Below are 26,922 nucleotides of genomic sequence, written 5' to 3' on the forward strand. Positions count from 1 at the left end.
CCATGTGCTGCTGAAAAGAAGGTGCATTTCTTCTTGTCCTTATTTATTTTTCTCCACATATCTACTAACTCTAATTTTTCTAAGATTTCATTCACTTCTATTACCCCTTTCTTATTTATTTTTTGGTTTGATTTGTCTAGATCGGATAGAGGAAGATTCAGGTCTCCCACTAGCATAGTTTTTCTATCTATTTCATCCTTGAGCTCCACTAGTTTCTCCTTTAGAATTTAGATGCTATGCCATTTGGTGTATACATGTTGAGTACTGATATTTCCTCATTGCCTATAATGCCTTTTAACATGATATAATTACCTTCCCTATCTCTTTTGACTAGATCTATTTTTACTTTGGCTTTGTCAGATATCATGATTGTGACTCCTGCCTTTTTATCTGTTGATGCCCAACAGATTTGGCTCCATCCACTTAACCTTTACCCTATGTGTGTCTGTCTTCCTCATGTGTGTTTCTTGTGGACAAAATATGGTAGGATTTTGGTTTCTAATCCACTTTTCTACTTGCTTGAGTTTTATGGGTGAGTTCATTCCATTCACATTCAGAGTTATGATTACCAGCTGTGTATTTCCCAACATTTTGATTTCTACTTCTAGTTGTGCCCCTTCTTCTTTCACTATTTCCTTCTATACCAGTGTTTTGTTTTTAATCAGTCCCTCTAATTCCCACCCTTATTTTACTTCCTTTTCTACCCCCCTCCCTTCTTATTCCCCTCTTATTACTTTATGGTGTTTTTAAGCTACCCCCCAACCCTCTCATTCCCTTTTATTGCTTCTCTCCTCACCAGTCTGTTTGTTACCCTTCTACTTCTCTATAGGGCAAGAATCAATTCTCTGTCTCAATTGATTTGATTGTTCTTCCATCTTTTAGTCAATTTCAATTCATGTAAGAATTATTTCCTTTCTCCATCCTCTTTACCCTTCCAGTGCATTGGTGTTCTCCCCTACTCCTGCCATGCACTTCTTTATGACATATAAATTTACCCCATTTTGTTTCTTTTCCCATTTCTCTTAGTATTAAACTCTTGTTTTATGTGTATACACACACACACACATGCATACACACACACACACACACACATATATGTCTTGGCATTTTATCCTATAAAGTTTGTCAGTGTTCCCTCTAGGTATAATTCTGTCCTGAAGGGGCTTCTTCTCTGTTCTGCTGATTGATCAGGTTATCAGATCTTCCCAGGCTGAAAGCAGACTAAAAGATCACCCTAGTGGAAATATTAATAATATGGAAATGGGTCTTGATCAATGACACATGTTAAACCCAGTGGAATTGTGTATCTGATATGGGAAGGGAATGGAGGGAGGAGAGGGAAAGAACATGTGTCTTTTAACCATGGAAAAATATTCAAAATAATCTAATTAAATAAAATAAAATTAAAAAAAAAAAAGATTTTTCCAGCCTGATAGCAGAAGCTGAAAAGGAGCGGGGCTTCCCACCCTCTTATCAGGGTTGTTGCCTATAGTTTGTTGCAGTCTTTGCTCTTAGAGCCTAGTTAGCAAGACTTTCAGATCAGTCTTTTAAGTTGGGTCCTGGAGGAGAGTTCCCTAGCTCTTTCTGATTGTTAGATTTGGTTTTCAGACCCCTTTAAGCTTTGTGTTTTTGATTAGTAAGCAATGGTTTATGGAGGTTTGAGCTGATGCTGTTTCTAAGCTGCCATTTTGACTCCCTCTGCCTTTATTTCTACAAAGAGGATTTTGTAGTTTTGTTTATATTCTGATTGTTTTGTGATGAGTTGCCTTAGGGAGCACATTTGATAAGCTATATCATGAAGGACTCTGAATGTCATGGATAAAGATCAGTTGAAAGAATTAGGTATGTATAGCCTGAAGAAGAGGCTCAGGGGCAGCAACATACCTGTGTTTAAGTAATTGAAGACTTGTCATCAAAAGGGGTTTAGAGCTTGCCTGTTTGACTCTACAGGTCAGAAGAACAAACAATGAATAGAAGTTTCATAGAGGCAAATTTAAGCTTAATATTAGGAAAACATTCCTTAATAATTAGAACTATGCATGAGTGGACTAGGCTGCATTGAAAATCTGTGAGGTTTTCCCTTGTGGCCTCCAACATCTTTAAATGAAGGCTAGATGCCCACTGTGTATGTTGCAGCAGTAATGTTTTTATTCAGATAGTATTGGATTAGGTGGCTGCTAAGGTCCTACTCAACTCTTAAAATCTGTCATTTCTCAATAAAGTGCTCTAGAAACACTGGCAGATGTGTTCTGTTTCAAGTTTATTAGTTATTCTCCTTTCTGTTTTGTCTACAAATATTCTAAGAGGATATGGCTTAGCTAAGTCTCATGCCACCCTTTTTGCAGCGTTCTCTCCTCACCTTTTTGGTGAGGTGATACTGCTCATCTTCCATGATGAGGTTTTGCCAGTGAGTATTCTAAAGTAGTGTTACATTTAGCTGCCAAGTCTTCTGGCTTGGCAAGGAGATTTGGTTTACTAACTGAGCTTGTTTCTGGATTCTTTCAGTCTTCTAGTTTTGTATTAAACTTCTCTAAAAAATGGGTAATATTTATTGTTTGTTTCCCCTTTTTTTTGTAGTCCATAACCTTGAATTTAAACAGATCTGGTTGAGCCAATTCCATGTGGCATCATCTCATCTTTATTTTTTTATTACCATTTTTAATATTTAATGCTATGATATAACAATAATATAAACATGAGTTGTTATAAATATGTAATAAATTATAATAAGCATGTTTATCAAAGAGAAATAAATACTCATATTAGTTATGTCCAAAAATCTATGTCTCATTCTTTTTTCTCTTACAACTCTCCCAATTATGTGCTTACTATGTGCTAAGCACTAAGATATCGATATGAACAAAAAGCATTCTCTGTGCTCAAGGAATTTACAGTCTAGGGAATACAATCTAAATTAAGTATTTTTTTCATCTAATTTATGATCTGACTCTAGGAAGGTAGCTAATTCTTAAATGATTTTCATGTTAATATTTAGTTCTTTCTTTGTTTTTTAAACCCTTACCTTCCATCTTAAAATTGATACTAAGTATCAGTTCCAAGCAGAAGAGTTGTAAGGACTGAGCAGTTGAGGTCAAGGGACTTGCCCAGGTTTCATACAACTAGGAAATGTCAGGTCAGATTTGAACCCCAGTCCTCCTTACTCCACGCCTAGCTCTTCATCCACTGAATCACCTAGCTGCCCCTATCAAGTTACTTTTTGCTTTGTCAAGATGCAGTCAATTTCTTTTGTTGTTATGTCTGCTGTTTATCACTCTTTTCCTGAAGAAACTATGGATGATACACAGGTGTGAGGTTTCTGAGTAGTCTACAAACTTGGTATCTCAGTTTTTGATCTAACACTATATTTTTCTAATATGGTTTTTTCTATTCTGCCTTCTGTCTTACCGTTGCATTGGATACATTGTGTGTGTGTGTGTGTGTGTGTGTGTGTGTGTGTGTTTATAGGCACACACATATGACAGTATATAGACAGACATCATATATCTGTGTATCTATCGAGAGCTTAGTTTGGGGGATTATGCCAGTTTCTTCCTATAATAGTTTGTTAGCATATCAGCTGGGAGAGGAAAAGAGCACTGGTTCTTTAGTCCGAGGGCATTGCTTTAAATTCTACCTCTCATTCTTACTCTACATGTATGACTTTTAGAAGGAAGGAAGAAAGTATTTATTATTCACCTACTATTTGTCAGACTTTGTAATAAGTGCTGCACAGCTATGGTAAATTGCTTAATCTCCCTGGGTCTCAGTCCTTTTCCTCATAAATGGGAGAATTGCTATGGATGGCTTATTGAGGTAAGACAACAATATCCTTGAAAGATTTCTCTTGCTTCTAGGCAATGGAAGAAAGCCATATTGCCAATTTTCTTTTCACCTTTCCTAGGAGAATTTGAAAGCTTTTGGTTACTCTATTTAGCTGCAACTAATATATTCTTTTCTTTCATATGTAGAGCCAGTTAGTATGGGAGTGGTTCATTGAGTTCTTCCTGAAAACTTTCTTCTTTACTGCACAGTGACTACATAAATGGCACAAATAGCTAAATGGACACTTGAGGATGGTCTGAGAATTGTGTTACTCTCAGCGTCTTTTTCTCTCTCTTATTCACCATTCTCTGGAAGGAGAAAGTTGAACAGGGTTGAGAGCAATTGACATTATTTCTTTCATGGCCTACCCACTAATCTCATGAATAAACTTCCAGTCCAAGCCTTTCCCATACTCTCACCATCTGCTTCCTTCACTCCTATTCGCATGTTGAAAAAAGCTGGAGGAAGTCATTCCTTTGCTTAAGATTCTACTACTACTTATTGCCTGTACTATAAAATATTAACTCCTCTGGTATTTAAAGCCCTTTACAGTCTGTTTCCCATTCTTCCAAAAATGATTTTACATTGTCCTACTCACTCTCCTTTGAACACTCCATTCAAGCCAGATTATCCTACTCACTATTCTCTTGTATGATTTCTAGCTCCCCTGCCTTTGCACAAGCTGTTTGTGGAGTGTGCTTCCTCCTCACCTCCTCCATCTTTTAGAATACTGAATTTCCTTAAAGGCTTATCTCAAGTGCCACCTCCACCAGACCTCTCCCTACCCCCAAATTATTTGTAATTTTTGTGTTTTCCCTGCATTTTGTATTCCTTCATCTATATACAGTAGACATGTTTCAGTGGGAAAAGAGCACTGACTCTTTAGCCAAAGGGCCTGAGATACAGTCAGGTATTAAGTGAGCCAACTGGCATTTATTTCACTCCAGCTTCTGATTTACTAGTTCCTTCCTTCCTTCCTTCCTTCCTTCCTTCCTTCCTTCCTTCCTTCCTTCCTTCCTTCCTTCCTTCCTTCCTTCCTTCCTTCCTTCCTTCCTTCCTTCCTTCCTTCCTTCCTTCCTTCCTTCCTTCCTTCCTTCCTTCCTTTCTCCCTCCTTCCCTCCCTTCCTCCCTCCCTCCCTCCCTTCCTCCCTTTCTCTCTGTGGAAAAAAAGAAAAGTAAGGGGTAAAGAAAGAAAAATCTTTTATTTTATTTTGATTTTTAAATATGTTACCATGTTTACAGGATTCATTTCCTTTACTTCTCCTCTTCCCTCCTGATTTACTACTTTTTTATGACCTTGGACAAGTCACTTTAATGGACTTTGGCCTTGGTTTCCTCCTCTGTAAAATGAGAAAGTGGAATGAAATAGGCTCTGAGAACTCTTTCTGTCCCAGACCTATGACACATGTTTTTTTCTTGTACAGTGTGAGGTCCCTAAAGGGAGAGAGCATTTCCTTCTTTCTCTATGCCCAGTGCCTGGGAGAAGAGGGGACATGTGACAAATCCTTGCCAATTGAACAAATATATCTCTAACTTTAAAAAACTTAACAGAAGGGTCAGAAAGGTGTGAGAATCAAGAGAAAACTCTACCATAAAGAAACCATTGGAAGCCTTTAGTATCAAGAAATTGTCAGTAGGACCAAGTGCTATAGAAATGCCCAGGAGAGCTACTTTTTTATAGTCATTTGTATACTTTTCTTTTCTCCCTCACTACACTGAGCTCTGTGAGAGGAGCCTGATAAGCCTGTCTTATTCATCTCAGCCTCTTCCTCACATCCTGTCAGCCAGTTTAGTGCAATTGAAATGGAAGAGTGGTTTGAGGTTGACAAGGAAGTATGGTTTTCTTAGTGATGCATAAACAAACTAGATGTCTTGATAACTCTTGACAGGTCACAAGACATCAGCAATAGCAGGCAATGAGAGATGATAACTTTATGGAGAGCAAGGAAAAAAAAATTCAGAAAAAAAACTGTTTTAGCCATGAAATTGTTCCATTTATTTTCATAAACCCTAGGGTGATATGTAAACTTCATTAGCCCTTTATGAAAGAGTGACAAACAAAAGAAAAAGTAACTTGGTAGATCTTTTCAGAAAGAAAATGCGAGCATTTCTACAGAAAGCAGTACATCTTCAGCACTTTGTCTCAAGCCTTCTCTCTTTCTGCAGCTATGTATATATATATATATATATATATATATATATATATATATATATATATATATATATGCATAGTCTGAGGAAGCTGGTTTCTTGAGTGCTCAAGAAGAGGTTAATTATGTTGTTCATATTTTATATACTACATGTAATCATTCCCTAGGGGTGCTGGTGGAGCATTGTATTGTGACATATTAGATTTTTATAAATGTTAGTGTTTAGAGTTTTTATTGATTATAACTAAATATTAATGCTTATTAATTAAAATGGTGAAAATAACAAAAGAGTTTTTTGGCTGTCAGTTATCTCAAATTCAAGAGCATTGTATTCCCAAGCCATCCCAGAAAAGTAGTTAGTATATTTAAATGGAAGGCCAATCAGGATTGCTGGAAACTCCTAATTGTAGAGGGTCTTTTTTTTTTGACTTTTTTAAAAGAAATATTATTTTGAGAACATACAGTAACTGGAACTAAGAGTCCCTTAGGGGAAATAACTTAAATGACTATGATTTGTAATTAGAATAAGAATCGCTAGTTTAAGCAACACCACAATTAACCTGATTTCAGTTACTCTGGAATCAGGGAATGGTGTGGTCTGGTTAATTGAATTCGATTAATTCTCTAAGGAAAACACATTTGTTAAATCCTTTTTGTTAACAGTTGTTTTAAGGTGTATAAGGTTACTATTTTGAGCATCAGCAATTGCTATTGTATGGTACTATTGTTATAGAACATTCAGGAAACACAACTGGAAATATAAAGAGTCTTCTCTTGATATGTACCTTCCCATATAGATAATTTTTTTGGCTGGTATTAGAGAGAAGCAAGTGGCAAATAGAGTATAGAATGTAAATAAGGGTTTATAAAATCAAGATGTGGACTCTAGCATGAAAGAATGCCATGGAATAGGAATGGAATTATCCCTTTTGGGGCATAAAAAGCCTGCCCTACACAGGACTTAAATGGCTAATAAGTTGAAAGTTTGATTTCTTCTCAGAAATATTTATCTGGTGTTGGGAAATATTTTATTTATAGAATTGTTGAAAGATATTTCTAGCTAATTGAAAGTTAAAATTAAACTTTTAAAAAATATACAGGGGGCAGCTGGATAGCTCAGTAGATTGAGAGCCAGGTCTAGAGACAGGAGGTCCTAGGTTCAAATCTGGCCTCAGACACTTCCCAACTGTGTGACCCTGGGCAAGTCACTTAACTCCCATTGCCTAGCCCTTACCACTCTTCTGCCTTGAAACCAATACACAGTATTGATTCCAAGATGGAAGGTAAGGGATTAAAAAATTAAAAAAAAAATACAGATTGTATACTGTTATACTCTAGAGAAAAGGCAATATAAGGACGCCAAAAATTGTATTTTTTTTTTCACTTAAGGTTGTACACATCTTCTAAAGCATGCAGTCTACCAGAGAATTCAATGAGCCCTCTGCAGTGGTGTCGACGGGTCCTAGATAATCCAACACCTGAAATGGAAGCTGCAAAACGTTCACTTTGCTTCAGATTGGAGCAAGGTAAGTTTGGATATATTTGGTTGCATCTAACAACTTCTGCTTTGATTTAAATTTTCAAAGTTGTATCATTGCAAATGATACATGTAGTTCATGAATTGTATAAATCATTTGTGTATTTATACAATCAGGTTTTGCAGTATTGCCTTGTGTGATATGGAAATCACTTTAAAAGACTGACATATATTAATTTAAGGTCGCCAAGGAATTCAGCTATGTAATTCCTAAATGAAAACTCAAGTCAGCAGTCAACCTTTTATGGAGTTTTTTTAATTACTAACAGGAGGAAGAAAGGTATTAGAGAGAGAGAGAGAGAGAGAGAGAGAGAGAGAGAGAGAGAGAGAGAGAAGAGGAGAGAAGAGGAGAGGAGAGGAGAGGAGAGGAGAGGAGAGGAGAGGAGAGGAGAGGAGAGGAGAGGAGAGGAGAGGAGAGGAGAGGAGAGAAGGGAATAGGGCTTAAATACCCCCTCTGATTAGGCTGGGCCAAAGGCCCAAGGCCTTGGATAGCCGAGGCAAAGAAAAGAGATCAGTCCCTATCACTCATGTGACCAAAATGGATAAACAGTCTGAGGGCCTTCACTCCAAGCACCAGGCTCCAACCACCACACTCTCTCTCCACACAGGAAGTCCCAGCCTCCTCAGCTCTCCTCTACCTCACTTCCTGTGTCTCACTTGTGCCAACGGTGGCTCTAGCTTCACTCAGGACCGCCCAGAGGTCTGTCCCCTTTGCACATGTCTGTTGAAGGTCATATTCTCAAATAATTAAATCTTGAGCTTTGCTGCAGCCCTTTCTAAATCCTATTACCTTGAGTAGGGTGGAGATTGTAGTTTCCAAGACCTGATTCTGTCATTCCAAGTATCTCTATTGTTATTGATCAGGAAATAGCCAAATCCCATCCTCTAAAGAATGGTTTGAACAGGGTTGAGTAGTTTTGAAATTCACAATTCACAAGGTTTTCTGGCATTTTTCTGCAACAGTTCATTCTCTGGATTTTAGGAGTTAGCAAGCTTCTTCCTTGAAGATGTTACTTTTCAAAATCTTGGAATTTTATTAAAATACACTTGTGAATATTTGCACTTGTATCTTCTCCTTTCTTTTGTTTGCCAAGAGACCCTTTTTGTCACTCTGAATGATAGTGATAAACAAATTCTTGTACCTCTTTTTTTCACTCTTGTATTAAAAAATACTAGTAAATAAATGTTTCAGGAAATTAAAAAAAAAAACTCTTACCTTCCATTTTGGACTCAATACTGTGTATTGGTTCCAAGACAGAAGAGTGGTAAGGGTTAGGCAATGGAGGTCAAGTGATTTGCCCAGGGCCACACAGCTAGGAAGTGGTTGAAGCCAGATTTGAACCTAGGACCTCCTGTCTCTGCCTGGTTCTCAATCCACTGAGATACCCAGCTGTCCCTAAGGTTTACTGAACATATGTGGCTGAGTTTTAAGATATCAATTATGATAACCCTTTGTTAGTCCCTTTCCCTTGTACCTAGGGTACTAGTCTTGATTTTCAGTTTCTTATGGGTTTATGAAGCATTATGGGGTGTGGAAATGTTGAAGCAGTTCTTAAATTATGCTGAGGGACCTGTTAGTCTCTCATATCACCAACAAATCCTTGGGTTTCACTCCTAGATTTCCTCTACTGGTCATCATTAAAATTACTCCTTCTCCTATCAGGTTCTTCTCTTTCCTCCTAATCTGTTGTTTTAAAAATCAATATATAACTCTTCTTTAGACTTCTTCAAGGGTTCTTAATTTTTTCCATTTAGACTTACCTAGTGCTTTCACCATAGGGGAAAATGGCTCAAAAGGAAAAAAGGGCAGATGTTTCAAAAGCGAACTTAGTCTTCCATGTAAATGTAAGAACTAGATTTTTATCTTCTTCAGTGTTCCCTTTTCTCTGAATATGCCATAATAATGATCTTTTTTGAAATCAGCTTCCCAGAGCTTTTCTGAATAAGTTGTGAGTTTGGGCTATTTTATTTCTACTGGAGTTAAATTCAGTTTAGCAAGGTTGCTTAACCTCAAAATCTGTTTCTTAGTCCCCTCCCAAGGTCTGGAATGACTTTGGGGAAGGCAATTCCTGATCTGGGCCTGGTGCCTTCCATGGATTTCAGACCATCTTGCCCTGACATTGAAATGAGCCTTCCTTCTGTCTCTTGGAAATTTTGATGGCTGCAAAAGTCCTGGAAACCTTCATTTTCTTTTGTTCTATTTTTTTGTTTTGTTTTGTTTTTAGGAATTATTTTATTTTTAGGCTATTGGGAATATTTTATTGACACATTTCTTTCTTTCTTACATTCCATTATTTCCTAATGACTTCCATCTTTCTACCATGCCCTTGCCCCCCACTCTAGCCTAGAACCCTCCAAAAGTAGTATGATTAGGCAAAAGAATCTGATACTGATCTTGTCCAACAAAGTAGGTCTCATGTCATTGCTGTAATCTTCTACTTCTCTACTAAGGAGGTATGTTCCACCTTCAGTCTCTGATGCCAAGATTAGTCATTGCATTGATTGAGACTTGTGATGTCTTTCATTGTTTTCTTTACATTATGTAGCCATTGTGTAGATTGTTACATTACTCTGTGTCATTTTATGTAAATCATCTCAAGGTTCTCCAGAATTTTTTGTATTCCCTTTGATCCACTGTCTGTCTTAGTTGGTTTCTATGATGCTGGTTTCTGCATGATACAAGTTAAGTCTGATTTGATATTATAAATAAAGCTTGGTTATTCTTTCTATTTCTATAGAATGTCATCTACACAGGGATGTGCTGGTGAATATTTTAATACATAGCTCTCTAGGATAAAAATAGAACAGCCTTTTAATTTTTCTCCATAGTATTTCTATTTTGTTGGCTAGACAACCAACAAAATAATAAATGAAATTTTGTGTATTTCATTTAAAAATTGATCTGTTTATAGCATATACTCATGTGTCCAGGCCTGTCTCTGTCCTGGATGTCCTAAGGACTAAGAAATCATTAACATTATGATTGCGCTTCCCTCTTTCCCTAGCTCTTTTCCGAAAGGGGGTCATTGGAGATTAACATCTTTTTTCCAATTCAAAGCCCAAGTCCTTTTGTCTTAATTATTGCTCAATTTTCTCATTTGTAAGAGGAAATTCTTTAATATTCAGCTCATTGATAGAGGTGAGATGAAGGCATGGTCCAAAGAATAATCTTCATTTGGCCCATCTCCTAGATTTAGGGGGGGAGATTACTCCTTAGGGAACTGGCTGTTTCTAGAATTTAGAATCATGGTAGAGAAATACTTAGAACTTACAGTAATAAGGCAATTCCTACTAATAGAGAGAGAGGACATTTCACAAACACTTTGTATTGGTTGAAACTTTAAGAAACACATCTATTTTGAGGTCTTTAAATAAACACTTGGAATAGCTACAAAGGAAAGCACTCAGAATTAATTAAGGTTTTGGAAAAAGGCAGATAAAGACTTTTTATTTTGCCCTTTTCATTTTAAGTGGAATTTTAAAAGCCTTGTCATCATTTGGGATTTGGGCTAGCCACTTAACCTCTGCCTACTTTCTCTTCTGATAGAAAAGGAAGCACTTTTCTGTCATTTTGGGAATAATGAGATATTTGTTAAAAATATTTTGAGATGCCCTGAGACATATAGGGAATGCACAATAATAAAATAAATTCCATGAGCAAATATTAAAGAACAAAGTAATATGAACATGTTATTAAATGATAAACTTAAAAAATTCCTTTTTATTCCTATGAACTTAGTCTACATGATGAACATTTCCCAATATATAGATATTTTAAAAAGCAAGAGAAAAAGAGGACTGCATATGAAACCACAAATCACTATGTGTAGCTTGTTATAAATTCTTGAGGCACCATTGCTGAATCTATGGAAAAATATCTTGGGAATGAAATACTTTGCAGGTACAACCTGAATATCACTAGCATTTATATTCAGAATTGTACTTCTGGAACTAGTCAATTCTCCAAGTTCATATGGCCAATAAACCACTTTAAAATACTTCCCTTCAATTAGGTTACCTAGTATAATCTGTCTCATCTTAGAAATAAGTTCCAGGACTTTTCTCCTCTGCTGCAAGCTTTGTTCCAAACTCTTATCACTATTCGGGTTGGATTAAGTCATCCCTATGACCACTTCTATAAATCCATTAATCCACTGTGCCCTTTGGAATCACCTCTCTATCCTCAGTGGATTCACCAGCATCCTCAAACTTTTTTTTCCCATCAGTTCTTCCATCTTCATGATTTAATTAAAACCACATAATTTTGGAAGTAGACATTAGCAAATGGAGGCTTCAAGAAAGGCTTCACATTAGAGATGGTACTTGAGCTGAGTTGAAGAAAGACAAAGATTCTCAAAAGTGGGGGTGAGAGAGGGAAACTGTTCCAGGTATAAGGAACAGTGAGTGCCAATTTGTGGACATTGGAGATAGAACATCATGTGTTGATGGGATAATGATTGGAACATTTAGCACAGTGCCGGGCACATAGTAAGTGCCATTTAAACATTAGCTATTATTTTTGTTAGTTTGTCTTGAAAATTAGTAGGCATGTTAAGAACAGCAGTAGTAGTTTATAGAAAAAAAGCCAGAAAGATAGATTGAATTAGGTGGGTTGTGAAGGGCTTTCATTGACAAACAGAGGAGTTTGTATTCAATTGTAGAGGTAACAGAGAACATCTGGAGTTAAGTTAGAAAGTGATAGGACCTGGGTTTTAGAAGTATCATTTTGACAGTTTTATAGAAAATTGATACCAGGGTGGGAAATTGGGGGAAGAACTACTCATTCTAAACAAAGGCAACATTAATATATATATTTTAAAAATGAAACTCTGAAGTTCATCTCTTTTCTCCATATTGAGAGTAAGGAATATATCAGGATATGTGTGTGTGTGTGTGTATTCTTTTGTTTCCTGAAAATCATTCCCTCATCACTGCTCTCAAGTCAGCTTCCTAATCTTTAAAATGAGAGTTGAGCCAGATCATATTTAGTACTAATAAGAGCTAGGGTTTATATAGCACTTTGAGATTTACAAAGCATTTTATATATTTTTGATTTCTTTCTTTGTTCTTTCTCACTGTTTGCTTAACATTTATTCAATTTCTAAAATATCTGCCTCTGATTTTGCTCATCTTTCTCTAGACATAATACCTAAAGTTTTAGATTTTGACATGGCACCTCACTGCCTAACTGTAAGGATAAATAAAATAACCACTTTCTCCCATTGTCAGAGACTTACTATAAAGCTTTATAAAGTGGTCAAATGTCATAAAAGTCATTGTCCTTGGTCCTAAATAATAATATCCAGAAAAGTCAGTTTATATCACTGATGTGTAGTTAAAAATTTTAAGTACTTGGACATTATTTAGATATTTGAATTATTTGAAGCACCTTGTGTGGTGTTTAATTATGAGTTATTAAATATGGTCATATAGTTTAACAATACAGCTGAATTTTCTTACTAGAGGAATCAAAACAGGGCACATTTTAGTGTGCTGTGTGATAGTTTTCTTGACTGTGATCATACATATTTAGGTCCTATTTCTCTAGCGATCATTTCTCTCTCCTGGGACGTTGTTCTAACTAAATGAGGGCAACTATCATCCTTCTCTTTGAGGCTTTTCCAAAATCTTTATATATAATTCTGAGTTACTCTCTTGTCTTGATTAGCTTGATGGGTAAAGTCTCTAATCCTAAACAGTGGAAGAAAACAAGGCAATTCATATCAACCCAGAATGCCGAATGTATAAACTTTTGTAAGTTCTAAAGGTGGCTATTTAATTTTAAAAACCCACACTACTAATTCAGCCAAGAAGACGTTAAGAGGCTTATTGAGCATCTGTCTCCTGGAGCGCAGCCAGTGTTTCTTGCATGGCCTGAGATGCTATCTCCTTCAGCTCAGATTTCCAGGCATTAGATACTCTGCCATTTTCAGTAGTTCATTTTGGGAAATTTTTATAAAAATTCTCTGCCCTTTGAAGAGTGAAACCTAGAGATCTTCAGAAAGAGATATCCCAGGTACATGGCTAGTTGTTACTTTCTGGCATGCAGTTTTAATTTAGATTTAAAACAGAAAGTCTGTGTGAAATCCCTACTATCTCTTATCCCTCCCTACTCACTAGCCTTCAAGATTAGATAACATTGGGTGAAACTGACAGAATCCTATTCTGAAAAGGATTGGCATTGGCTGGGTGTCCCCAATGTCTGTGTTTTACCTCTAAGCGTTTGTATGTATGTATATATGTGTGTGTATATGTATGTGTATTTATATCTATATGAAAATAGGCACATATGTATGTATACATATTATAGTTCATGATCTTTTTCTTTTGCTAGCATTTGTAGTGATCTTCTATGGTGCTTGACTTATTTTCTCAATATAATAAAAGAGGTGTTTCTTAAGAAAGTATGAATTTACTTACACAACAGTAGTGGGGAACTGCTTCTTGCTCAAATGTCCATACAAACAACTCACTGGGAACTGTAATCTTTTCTTCAGTATATATATTTTAAACATTTGGACTAGGGTTTGACCTATTGAGAAGATAAATCCTAATTTGAAATACCGAGATGAGGTGAGTTATGCATACTTTCACGAGTATCTTAGAATACTAAAAGAACAATGTTGTATTTTTCAGTACTACTATTAGTTTTAATGACCTTCAGTTAAGTTTAACAAACTGCTTCCAAACTTCTGTATGCAAGGTACCATGGATACACAAAGATGTGAACAAAACAGTTCTTATCTTTATGAGGCATATAATACATATATACCACCAGGAAGAATGAAGGAGAATACATTAAGAACTGTAAGAATGAGGAGGAAGGAACAGTGGAGAAAATTTCAGTGGAAAGATAATACCTAAATTGAGTTAATTAGGAGAAGAAAAAGATTCTGAGACGTATTCTAGGCATGGGAGGGAGAGGGAAGCTTTGTGCAAAGGTGCAGAGGCAAGTGATGGAATGTTGTTTGGGAAAGAGCTAGTATTCTTTATCTGTAATATGGTTTATGAAACCAGGCTAGAAAGATAGACTGGGGCCAGATTCTAGAGGCTTTAAATGCCAGGTAAGGAATTTATCTTTTATCTTATAGGCAGTGGAAGCCAGTTTATATTCTGATCAGATCTATACTTAAAGAAGATTATTTTGGCAATTTAGGGAGGATATAGATTGGAGAGGGGAATAACTGGAAGACTAGAGACCAATTAGTAGGCTGTTATAGTTATCCAGGCAAAGAAGTGATGGGAACCAAATTAGGGTGGTAGCCATATAAATGGAGAAAAGGGTACAGATCTGAGAGAGTGTAGGGGCAGGATTAATGAGCCTTCACAACTAATTGAATTTGTAGTGGTACAAAGAAAAGGGAAAAGCATGAAGAATACTCAGAAGAATTCTAGATCTTGGCACCAGCAAACTGGTGGATTTTCTTCAAACCTTGGGACTTCCAGAAATTTATCCAAAGAGAAATTATGTATTGGATGTTAAGAGATAACAACTACATCCATGGGAAAAGGGAGAATCTGAACAAAGAAGAATCCTTATTAGTATCAGAGAATCCTAATCCTAAATATTCACTCAACATTCTTCCCCACCTGCCTTTATAATCCCTGCATGGAAGAACAAATTGATCCTGTGAAATTGTGCCTTGGATCAATTTTTGGATCCCTTCCTTGCTATAGAATCTTTGTGTATATATCTTAATGTCTTCCCACTGCCTTAAGGCAACAGAGAAGAGGGAGGAAATCATACTGTCTCCTACCAGGAGCTGCTTCTAGGTTAGGGATACTCTAGAGAGATCTGCAGAGACTGTGCATAACATACTCTTGATCCCTCTACCCTGCAAGAAGTAGTAGTGAGCAATTCAACTTAGCCACAGAAGGGAAAGAAGGGATTCAAGGGAATGCTTGGGCAAGGAACTGTCTGTGCATAAAGGAAAGGGGATTGAAATTCAGCTGAATTTTGCAGATGTGTGGTTGTATATGGATGTGGGGTATCTGCTTTCCAGGAATCTAGCCCAGTGAATTCTAAATCTTCTTGATATGGAAGGAGACTTAGGCAACTTCATTGTCTAGTCTAATAAAAGGTGGGGGTGGAGGAGGGGAAGAATAAAAAAGCATTAGGAGAGTGTAGTAGGAAAAGTCTGATGTGCTAGAGATTTTAATATGAAGGAAACTAAATAAACACATAAAGCAACAGAAAGGATCCTAAAAAGCAGAAGGAGGAGAAAGTCAAGGTGGTGGCTTAGGGGCAGCAAAAGTTCAGACCTCTGAAAACCCTTCCTTACCGATTACAAATTAAATGCTCCTAGGGAACTGAAAATCAAACCTAACAACAAGACAGAGCAAAGGAACCCCTCTGCTGGACTCAATTCAAAAGGTACACCCCCCAAAAGCCGGAATTTGAGAACACTCAGGTTTAAGAGGAAGGAAGCAGGAAGACCTCAGGACATGCCCCCCCTTCCCCCAGAGCGCTAAGCCTCCAGCGGCAGCAGGAGCCTCTGGGTGGGCAAAGGCGCTGGTCTTGAAGGAGTACCTTGCAGACAGGGCTGTGCCAGGATCAGAGTGTTGAAGACAGGTGGTTGGAAAGGAGCTGGATAGGGAGCACAGAGGGGACAGCCTGGTCACAGTGGCGGAGACCTTCCATATTGCTCCAGCATTCCAGGAGGTTTTGGCCTCAAAGCACATCTAGCCCAACCCAGCTGAACTTAGTCCCATCAAATATCTTCAGAGGTCAGGGAAGCTAAAGCTCCAACACCCCTCCCTCACAGACAACTGGACTTTAATCCAATCAGAAACCTCCAGAAAACAGGGAAGCTCAAGCTCCAATACCTGTCCCCCACAGTCTGCACTAAGAGATCTTCTGACAAAGCTCCAAGAGGGTAGACTGACAGAAGACCCCAAAACCAAAAAAATGAGATGAGCAAGAGCACAGACAACTGTGGGGAATAAAGAAGGGGTAAATATGAGTAAACAACAGAAAAAGAAAAAAGAAATTACAATTGACAACTTCTATACAGGCAATGAACAAAAAGCAAACGAAACAGAGGAGGATCAAGAAACATCAAACAAAAACACATAAACTCCAGCAAATTGGACACAGGCTTTGGAAGAACTCAAAATACAATTCAAAACACAATTAATAGAGGCTTAAGAAAACTGGGAAAAGAACTTAAAAACTAAGTTAAGTCATCTTGAAACAGAAAATAGTGTCTTGAAAGCCAGAATCAACCAACTTGAAAATGAGGCAAAGGAGGTGAAAGATGAGGCAAAGGAGATGAAAGATAAGGCAAAGAGGATGAAAGATGAGGCAAAGGAGATGAGAGATGAGGTAAAGAGAATGAAAGATGACCTCAAAAGAAAATCAGACCAGAAGGAGAAGTTTGACCAAAAAGCCAGGGATGAAATCCAGTCTTTAAGAACCAGAATACAACAACTAGAGTTAAATGACCTCACAAGGCAGCAGGACACTATAAAACAAAACCAAAAGAATGAAAAAATTGAGGAAAATATGAAGCATCTCATTCACAAAACAGAAGATTTAGAAAATCATTTGAGGAGAGACAATTTAAGAAACATTGGTCATCAAATCATCAAAAGGTAATTTAAAAGGAGGGAAAAAAGAAAAACAAAACAAAACAAACAGAAAAATAAAAAAATTTTTAAGAGACCTAATAAGTTAAAATGATATGTATCCCTATAAGAAAAGAGGTCATTGGTAACTCTTAAAAATTGTTATTATCACCTGGACAGCTAGAAGAATTACAGTTAGAGGGAACAGTGACAAACTGTATAGAATGAAATGACAAAATATAAGTATGTATATAGATATATGTATTCATAAATATATATACACACATGTATATATACAACTAGAGCTAAAAAAAGAGGTTAATACTAAAAGATGAAAAAAAAGGGGGTAAAGAAGCTTATGGTGGGAGGGGGGGAGAACATCAATACACTGGAAGGGTAAAAAGATTGGAGATAGGAAATACTCAACTCTTAAGTGCATTGAAATTGAACCAAAGAGGAAAGAACAATCTAATCCATTGGGGCAGAGAAGAGACTTGCACCCTATAGGGAAGTAGAAGGGTAACAAAAGGTCTGGTGGGGAGGGAAGCAGTAAAAGGGAGGGAGAGGATGGGGTTGTACTTTTGAAAAGACTGCAAAGAAAATAAGGGGGGGGATTAAAAAGAGAAGGGGGTAGAAAGGGAAGTAAAATAAGGAGGGGAACTAGAGGGACTGATTAAAAACAAACATTGGTGTAGAAGGAAATAGTGAAAGAAGAAAAGGCAGGACTAGGAGTAGAAATCAAAATGCTGGGAAATACACAGCTGGTAATCATTACTCTGAACGTGAATGGAATGAACTCACCCATAAAACGCAAGTGAATAGCAGAGTGGATTAGAATCCAAAACCCTACCATATGCTGTCTATAAGAAACACACATGAGGAAGGTAGATATGTATAGGGTGAAAGTAAGAGGATGGAGCTAAATCTATTGGGCATCAACTGATAAAAAGAAGGCAGGAGTCTCAATCATGATATCTGACAAAGCCAAAGTAAAAATAGATCTAGTTAAAAGAGATAGGGAAGGTAATTACATCCTGATAAAAGGCAGTATAGACAATGAGGAAATATCAGTATTCAACATGTATGCATCAAATGGCATAGCATCGAAATTTCTAAAGGAGAAACTAGTGGAGCTCAAGGATGCAATAAATAGGCAAACTATACTAGTCAGAGACCTGAACCTTCCTCTTTCCGAACTAGACAAATCAGACCAAAAAATAAATAAGAAAGGTAAGAGAAGTGAATGAAATCTTAGAAAAATTAGAGTTAGTAGATATGTGGAGAAAAATAAATAAGGACAAAAAGGAATGCATCTTCTTTTCAGGAGCACATGGTACATTCATAAAAATTGACCATGTATTAGGGCATAAAAACATTGCAAACAAGTGCAAAAGAGCAGAAATAATAAATGCAACCTTTTCAGATCACAATGAATTGAAAATAATAATTAGTAAGGGTACATGGAGAGGTAAATAAAAAATTAACTGGAAATTAAACAATATGATTCTTCAAAACCGGTTAAAGAACAAATCTTAGAAACAATTAATACTTTCATTGAAGAAATTGACAATGAGGAGACATCCTTTCAAAACCTATGGGATACAGCCAAAACAGTATTCAGGAGGAAATTTATAGCCTTCGGTTCATACCAATTAGGGAGGGTAGAGGTCAATGAGTTGGGCATGCAAATTAAAAAACCAAAAAGTGAACAAATTAAAAATCCTCAGATGAAGACTAAATTAGAGATCCTAAAAATTAAAGGAGAAATTAATAAAATTGAAACTCAAAGAACTACTGATTTAATAAATAAGACTAGAAGCTGGTACTTTGAAAAAAAAAACCAAATAAAATAGACAAAGTACATGTCAATCTAATTACTAAAAGGAAAGAGGAAAACCAAATTGACAGTATCCGAGATGAAAAGGGAGACCTCACCTCTAAAGAAGAGGAAATTAAGGCAATTATTAAAAACTATTATGCCCAATTATATGGAAATCTAAGTGATGTTCATGAATATGTACAAAAATATAAATTGCCTAGATTAACAGAAAAAGAAATAGAATACCTAAATAACCCTATATCAGAAAAAGAAATTGAACAAGCCATCAAAGAACTCCCTAAGAAAAAATCCCCAGGACCAGATGTATTCACAAATGAATTCTACCAAACATTCAAAGAACAACTAATCCCAATATTATACAAACTATTTGACAGAATAAGCTAAGACGTTCTACCAAATTCCTTTTATGACACAAATATGGTACTGATCCCAAAACCAGGCAGTTCAAAAACAGAAAGAAAACTATAGACCAATCTCCCTAATGAATATAGATGCAAAAATCTTAAATAGGATGCTAGCAAAAAGACTCCAGCAAGTCATCACATAGGTTATTCACTATGACCAGGTAGGATTCATACCAGGAATGCAAGGATGTTTCAATATTAGAAAAACCATCCATATAATTGACCATATTAACAAGTGTGGTAGAGGCATGGAGAGAGAGAGGACTTGTAAGCCAAGATGCGAGAAACTGGGGACCTTACCTGCCTGTCAATAAAGAAGAAGGTTCCAAATGGAATGTTCCCAGGAGAGGCAGTTGAAGGTCTGGCCACAGAGAGGAGAGGAAGCAGGATCTTAAAAACTTTTGACTTTGTCTCTCTGGCTCTGGGAGTTGAACCTGATTGAAGGAGAAGAAGCTGAGATCTGATCCTGATTAGCTTCTGTCCATGAGTGAAGGATCTTTGTAGGGCTGACTTGGATTTGAGCTTTCTGATCAAGGGGAAACCTCTGCTCTCTCTGAGATTTGACTGGCCAACAGTTGGAGGAAAGCCAAGCTGAAGGAGAGAGTTTTCTTGGTGGCTTTGTAAAACAGAAAGAAGATTATAACTGTTATTCTCTATCTCTGACTGTCTTTCTGTCACAGTTTGTGACAAGACTAATTATTTCCATAACCCTCCTAAATTCTCCTTGTAGTTTAGGGAAACCCTCATCCCTCTTACCTCAGTTTCCTATCCTCTTATCACAATAAACCTGTTACCTGAGAAAGAAAACTAGAATATTTTATAGTCCACTCAGGGGGGAGGGAGGAAGCTAAAAAGCTTCCAGAAGTGGGCTCTTAAGGGAGGGAGCGAGGGATGAAGAGGGAGGAGGATGTTAGGAAATAGATTGATCCATCAGTCATCAGTAGGGATCAGTAGGCAAACCCCAGAGCAATACCCTGCATCAGCATTCCCCTGTAGCAGTATCCCCTGTGTCTCTGTCTCTCCCTATCTCTGTAGTACCTCTACTTCCATTGCAAATAGGCAAGTGTGTCCTCATACTTAATAGCATCACTCTCTAGTCTCAAGGTAGAGCATTCAGTGATTGCAATAAGTAATAGTGTCACACAGATTAACATTTCTATTTCACAAGCAAACTGACAAAAATCACATGAGTATCTCAATAGATGCAGAAAAAGCCTTTGATAAAATACAACACTCATTCTATTGAAAACACTAGAAAGTATAGGAATAGAAGGGCCTTTCCTAAAAATAATAAACAGTATATGTCTAAAACCATCAGCAAACATCATCTGCAATGGGGATAAACTAGAAGACTTCACAATAAGATCAGGCGTGAAACAAGGATGCCCATTATCACCTCTATTATTTAACATTGTACTAGAAACACTAGCAGTAGCAATTAGAGAAGAAAAAGAAATTGAACGTATTACAATTGGCAATGAGGTGACCAAGCTATAACTCTTTGCAGATGATATGATGCTCTACTTAAAGAATCCTAGAGAATCAACTAAAAAGCTAGTTGAAATAATCAACTTTAGCAAAGTTGCAGGATACAAAATAAACCCACATAAGTGATCAGCATTTCTATATATCTCCAACCCATTTCAGCAGCAAGAATTAGAGAAATTCCATTTAAAATCACCCTAGACAACATAAAATACTTAGGAATCTATCTGCTGAGACAAACACAGGAACTATATGAACACAACTACAAAACATTCTCCACACAATTAAAACTAGATCTCAACAATTGGAGAAACATTGATAACTCATGGGTAGGATGAGCTAACATAATAAAAATGACAATCCTACCCAAATTAATTTACTTATTTAGTGCCATACCCATTGTACTACCAAAAAACTTTTTTACTGAATTAGAAAAAAAACATAACAAAGTCCATTTGGAAGAACAAAAGATCAAGGATATCTAGGGAAATCATGAAAAAAATGCAAAGGAAGGAGGACTTTCAGTCCCAGATCTCAAACTATACTATAAAGCAGTGGTCATCAAAACAATTTGGTCTGGTTAAGAGACAGAAAAGAGGATCAGTGGAATAGACTTGGGGTAAATGACCTCAGCAAGAGAGTCTATGATAAGCCCAAAGATCCCAGATTTTGGGACCAAAACACACTATTTGATAAAAACTGCTGGGAAAATTGGAAGACAGTATGGGAGAGATTAGGTTTGGATCAACATCTCACACCGTACACCAAGATAAACTCAGAATGGTGAATGACCTGAATATAGTGAAGGAAACTATAAACAAATTAGGTGAACACAGAATAGTATACATGTCAGATATTTGGGAAAGGAAAGACTTTAAATCCAAGCAAGAGCTAGAAAAAAATAACAAAATGTAAAATCAATAATTTTGATTACGTCAAATTAAAAAGTCTTTTACAAACAAAACTAATGCATCCAAAATTAGAAGAAAAGCAACAAATTGGGAAACAATCTTCCTTACAAAAACCACTGACAAAGGTCTAATTACTCAAATTTATAAAGAGCTAAACCAATTGTACAAAAAATCAAGCCATTCTCCCATTGATAAATGGTCAAGGGATATGAATAGGTAATTTTCAGTTAAAGAAATCAAAACTATTAATAAGCACATGAAAAAGTGCTCTAAATCTCTTATAATCAGAGATATGCAAATCAAAACAACTCTGAGGTATTACCTCACACCCAGCAGATTGGTAACATGACAGCAAAGGAAAGTAATGAATGCTGGAGGGGATATGGCAAAGTTGGGACATTAATGCATTGCTGGTGGAGTTGTGAATTGATCCAACCATTCTGGAGGGCAATTTGGAACTATGCCCAAAGAGTGCTAAAAGGCTATCTGCCCTTTGATCCAGCCATAGCACTGCTGGGTTTGTACCCCAAAGAGATAATAAGGAAAAAGACTTGTACAAGAATATTCATAGCTGTACTCTTTGTGGTGGCCAAAAATTGGAAAATGAGGGGATTTCCTTCAATTGGGGAATGGCTGAACAAATTGTGGTATATGTTGGTGATAGAATACTATTGTGCTCAAAGGAATAATAAAGTGGAGGAATTCCATGAGAACTGGCACAACCTCCAGGAACTGATGCAGAGTGAGAGGAGCAGAACCAGGAGAACATTGTACACAGAGACTGATACACTGTGGTACAGTCGAATGTCATGGACTCTTCCATTAGTGACAATGCTGTGATCCTGAACAACCTGGAGGAATCTACGAGAAAAAAACACTATCTACATTCAGAGGAAAAACTGTGGGAGTAGAGATCCCATAGAAAAACAATTGCTTGAATACATGGATCGAGGGGTTATGGTTGGGTATATAGACTCTAAATAAACATCCTAGTGCAAACGTCAACAGCATGGAAATAGGTTCTGATCAAGGACACATGTAATACCCAGTAGAATTGTGTGTCACCTGTGGGAAAGGTGGGTGGAGGGGAGGGAGGAAAATATTGTGATTTATTCTAACCAAGGAATAATGTTCTAAATTGACTAAATAAATTAATTTGAAAAAAAGCAGATGGAAAGGTCATTATTAAGTTCTTGGAGAGAAGATGTGTAATGGATTTATAAGACAAAAGAAAATTAAATAATTTCTAGTGATACAGTACTGTGGAATTCCAAGAAAGCATGGAAAAGTCATCAGAAGTTCTGGAATGGTTCAAAATGATATCTGTAAGTGAAAAAAATGAGGAATAAATATCAGAATTTATAATTCTTAGGGCACTAATTTTTTAAAAATTCAATTAGAACTTTAGAAAACAATGAATTCATGTTGGAGAATCTTCAAGGAAGCAAAAGAAAGGTGAATGAATTTGGAATACAAAAATAGAGGAAAATCAATAGAAGAGAGTCAAAAAGTGACAATATTAAAAGAACATGCTTCTGTACAAACTAAAGTGATTGGCATGATATCTACAGATAATGTAAAGATCATAGGTGTTCCATAAGAGCATGACATTAAAAAACAATATAAACACCCTAATTCAAAAAACACAAGATAATTGCCCCAAACTTCTGGATATAGAAAACAGCACCATGCATCATCTCTCGAAAACAAGATACTCCACTTCATACTCCAGGTTGTCATGGTGGTGATGCAGAATGAAATAAACAGAACCAGGAAAACAATATATATGATGACAATATAGTATAAATGGTACAATAAAAAACTTAACTGAATCCTGTGAAGTTATAGAGAGCAAGCTTGGCCTCAAAATGATATGAAAAGATTCTCCTCTACTACTTCTTTATAGAGGTAGGGGTGAGGTGAAGAGGACAACATAGATATGGACTTTTTTAGTGATAAGTTTTGCTGACCTTTTCCTTAGGTTAGTTTGGGGGAAGAATACGATGGGAAATGTAAGTGATATAAAGCAAAAAAGACACATATGAATGATTCTAAGGTTTGAAGCCTGTGGGTATTATATCCTAAGAAGAAATAGGCAAGTTTAGAGGAATATGATTAAGGTGGAATCTTGGTGCTTCTGCCAGGTTGTAATAGAATGATGTTTTAAATTGAGAACTCACGAGAACCCAAAACTACAGTATTCTTGTCCAGCAGTACAGATAGAGTGGGGAAGCAGTTATATAGCCTGGAAGGTCAAAGTGATAGTGAATCATTTTAACATAACAACTGCTTCCTAGAAAAAGCATTTCTAGAATGGTTGGTTATACTTTAGGGGTGGTGTTTAATAGCAATGAAAATATTACCAAATACCTTGGCCAGTGTCTCACATTTGTTTGCACTTGGGTAATTTTAAAACCAGTTTTTACCTGATTCTCTCATATTCAGTATATGATTTCATGCATTATTTCTCTCTTTTGCTTAGATTTTTCAGATGGATTCTATTCTGAACACTTTGTCAAGGTGATGGTTGTTTAAAATAAAATTGAACTTTTCATGTCATTCACATTTTCAAAAAGGAAGGAGACATTGATATGTTCAGTTTCAAAATTATTAATAACACTCAATAATAGCAGAACATTGGAGAATGTAAAATGGTATTGAAATACTGAATCCTTTTGAAATTTTAAAATATTCAATTGAGGGGAAATGGGCAGTTTTGATTTATGTTGGGTTTAATGTATTCTTTAAGCTATCAGTTCAAAATAGCATCACTTTGAGATAGTACATAATCAATGTTCTCATTTCAAAATGTTCACTATGGGGCTCAGGGAAGATGGACACAGAGTGGAAAGATCTCAGTTCCTTTTTATAAGCCCACCTTCTTTTTTGATGCAATCTTCTGAATATTGTCCACTACAGCACCTTGTCTTTTCTGACTCCTCATTTCATTCCCTGTGTTTTTTTATTGTCTTTTTCATCCTGTGAAAGCATCTTAAGTTTTATTCTAGGATGTTTATCTTAGATTATGGATCAGGCATGCCTAGCCTTCCTTCTTCCTCAGGAAAGTCATCACTGGGAAATGCCTTTATTTTATAAGATGAAATCTGTCTCGAACTCATGTCCCATTAGTACTTTTTGCCCTTCTGATTGTATTCTCTAATTAGAGGACTTGGCAATAAGGCTCCAGAACCTCTATTTAAGGTGGAGGCTCAGCACTGACTTTTTTCCACATTTCTATTCAGCTACCCTGCTTTTCAAATGCTTTAGATTTTCTATCATGCCTCTCCCAACTTATCAGCTTTATTCTGCATTGTTTCTACCCATTAAGTTGTAAGCTCCTTGAGGACAGTGACTGTCTTTGTTTCTATATGTATTATGTTTTTCTATCCCAGAACTTAACACTTAGTTCTTAATAAATGCATATTGACTGCCTGAAAACATTCATTGCTTTTGTCTTTCTTGAATTAATAAGTTACTAAGTTCTCATCCTACTGAATCATCTTGTACTGTTGTTAAAGCAATGAAAATTGGTACTTCTTTCATTCTTCATTCATATCCAATCAGACTTTCAAGGCTTTCCTGGATCAGAAAGTCCTCATTCTTTTTTACTCATAAAATTTATATATCTTCTCTATAACTCACTGTTTTCCAACTAGATCAGAAGATAGCTGCCTGATAAATGGGAGGCATTTCATCATATAAATCTGATAGTTCCCCAATTGCCTCTTGTATGAAGCCTCTATTCCTTTCTCTACCTATGAATGTCCTCAATACAATGACCCCAGGAACCTTTATTTACCATCATTTCCCTAACATGAACTTTTCCATTTGAATCAAATGAGCCTTTTTGTGCATATTCAGCTTCCTTTCCCTTCTTCATGCCTTCCCCCCATAGTTTAAATGCCTAAATTACACTCCTATTTTTACAAACTGTTTAGTCCAACTATGATTTCATTTATGTTGAGGGCTTGAATTATGAAAACACTGTACTTGGGTTGTACAGTTCAGCAACTTTTCTGTAATTTTGTGTGTCATTTGTTGTCATTTTTGACTTGTCTGACTCTTTGTAACCCTATTTGGAGTTTTCTTGGCAAAGATGTTGGAGTGGTTTGTCGTTTCTTTCTCCAGCTCATTTTACAGATGAGGAAACTGAGACAAACAGTAAAGTGACTTGCTCAGGATCACATAGTAAGTGTTTGAGGCCAGATTTGTACTCAGGAAGATAAGTCTTCCTGACTCCAGGCCAAGCACTGTAGTAGAGGCATGGAGAGAACTTGTAAACCAAGATGCAAGAAACTGGGAACCTAACCTGGAGATTTATCTGTCAATCAAAAGAAGGAGTTTCCAAAATGGAATCTTCCCAGGAATTGGCAGTTGAGTTGACCAGAGGGAGGGGTCTGGATTTGGGGTCACTCTTTCTCTCTCTCTCTCTGGAGGTTGAGAAGCTGGCTGAAAGACCCTGGTGGGGATGACTTAGTTTTTGGGGTTCTCTGGCTTTGGACAGTTGAAGTTGACAAGAAGGAGAAACTTGGCTTTTGAGTTGGTGGTCTCTTGGAGAGAGTTGAACTGGCCAGGAGAAACTGAGAGACTTTGGACTTTGTTTTCTCTCTGGGGTTAAGCTGAGAGACCTTGCTGATTTTGTGAGGAAGAAGAAAAAAGATTTAAAAAGCTGTTGTCCTCCATCTCCCTCATGTCTTACGAGTCACAGCTTGTGACTGGACTACTTTCTCAAACTCCCAGTTCTTTCTCATTTTATATTAGGGACATCCTCATCCCTCTTACCTCAGTTTCCCATCCCGTTATCCCAATAAACCCCTTGACTGAGAAAGCAACTAGAGTATTTTTATAGTTCACTCAGGAGGGAGGGAAGAATTGGGAGGAGAGGGTGGCAGGAGGAAGAGGGTTGGAGAAGGGAGAGAGTGAAAGGGGGGGGAGGAGAAAAGATATGTTGATCCATCAGCCATCAGTAGGGATCAATAGGCAGAACCCCAGAGCATCCCCAGAATGTTCCCCTGTATATCAGTATCCCTTATTCCTACCTCCATTACAACTGAACAGCTTCAGGTTCCATTAGTAGCTCTCTCTCTAGTCATAAGCCAGATGACAGCAGTCATTGCAGAATGTTTATCCCTCAGTTTACCTCTCTATTTCAACAAGTAATAGTTTCCTCAGTCTATTATTCTATTTCAAGTAGTAACAGTTTCCC

The 26,922-nt window shown here is 36.8% G+C and overlaps 1 protein-coding gene across 2 annotated transcripts in view; it reads left to right on the forward strand.

Moving 5' to 3' along the window:
* SLAIN1 (SLAIN motif family member 1) overlaps positions 1-26,922 on the forward strand; it is an 88,658-nt gene that overhangs the window by 14,249 nt on the left and 47,487 nt on the right. For both annotated transcript variants that reach the window (XM_007501483.3, XM_007501482.3), the window contains exon 2: positions 7,362-7,498. In XM_007501483.3, the coding sequence (XP_007501545.2) occupies positions 7,362-7,498 (137 nt within the window). The remainder of the gene's footprint in view (positions 1-7,361; positions 7,499-26,922) is intronic.

Source organism: Monodelphis domestica, chromosome 8, assembly GCF_027887165.1.
Source record: "Monodelphis domestica isolate mMonDom1 chromosome 8, mMonDom1.pri, whole genome shotgun sequence".
Taxonomy (NCBI): domain Eukaryota; kingdom Metazoa; phylum Chordata; class Mammalia; order Didelphimorphia; family Didelphidae; genus Monodelphis; species Monodelphis domestica.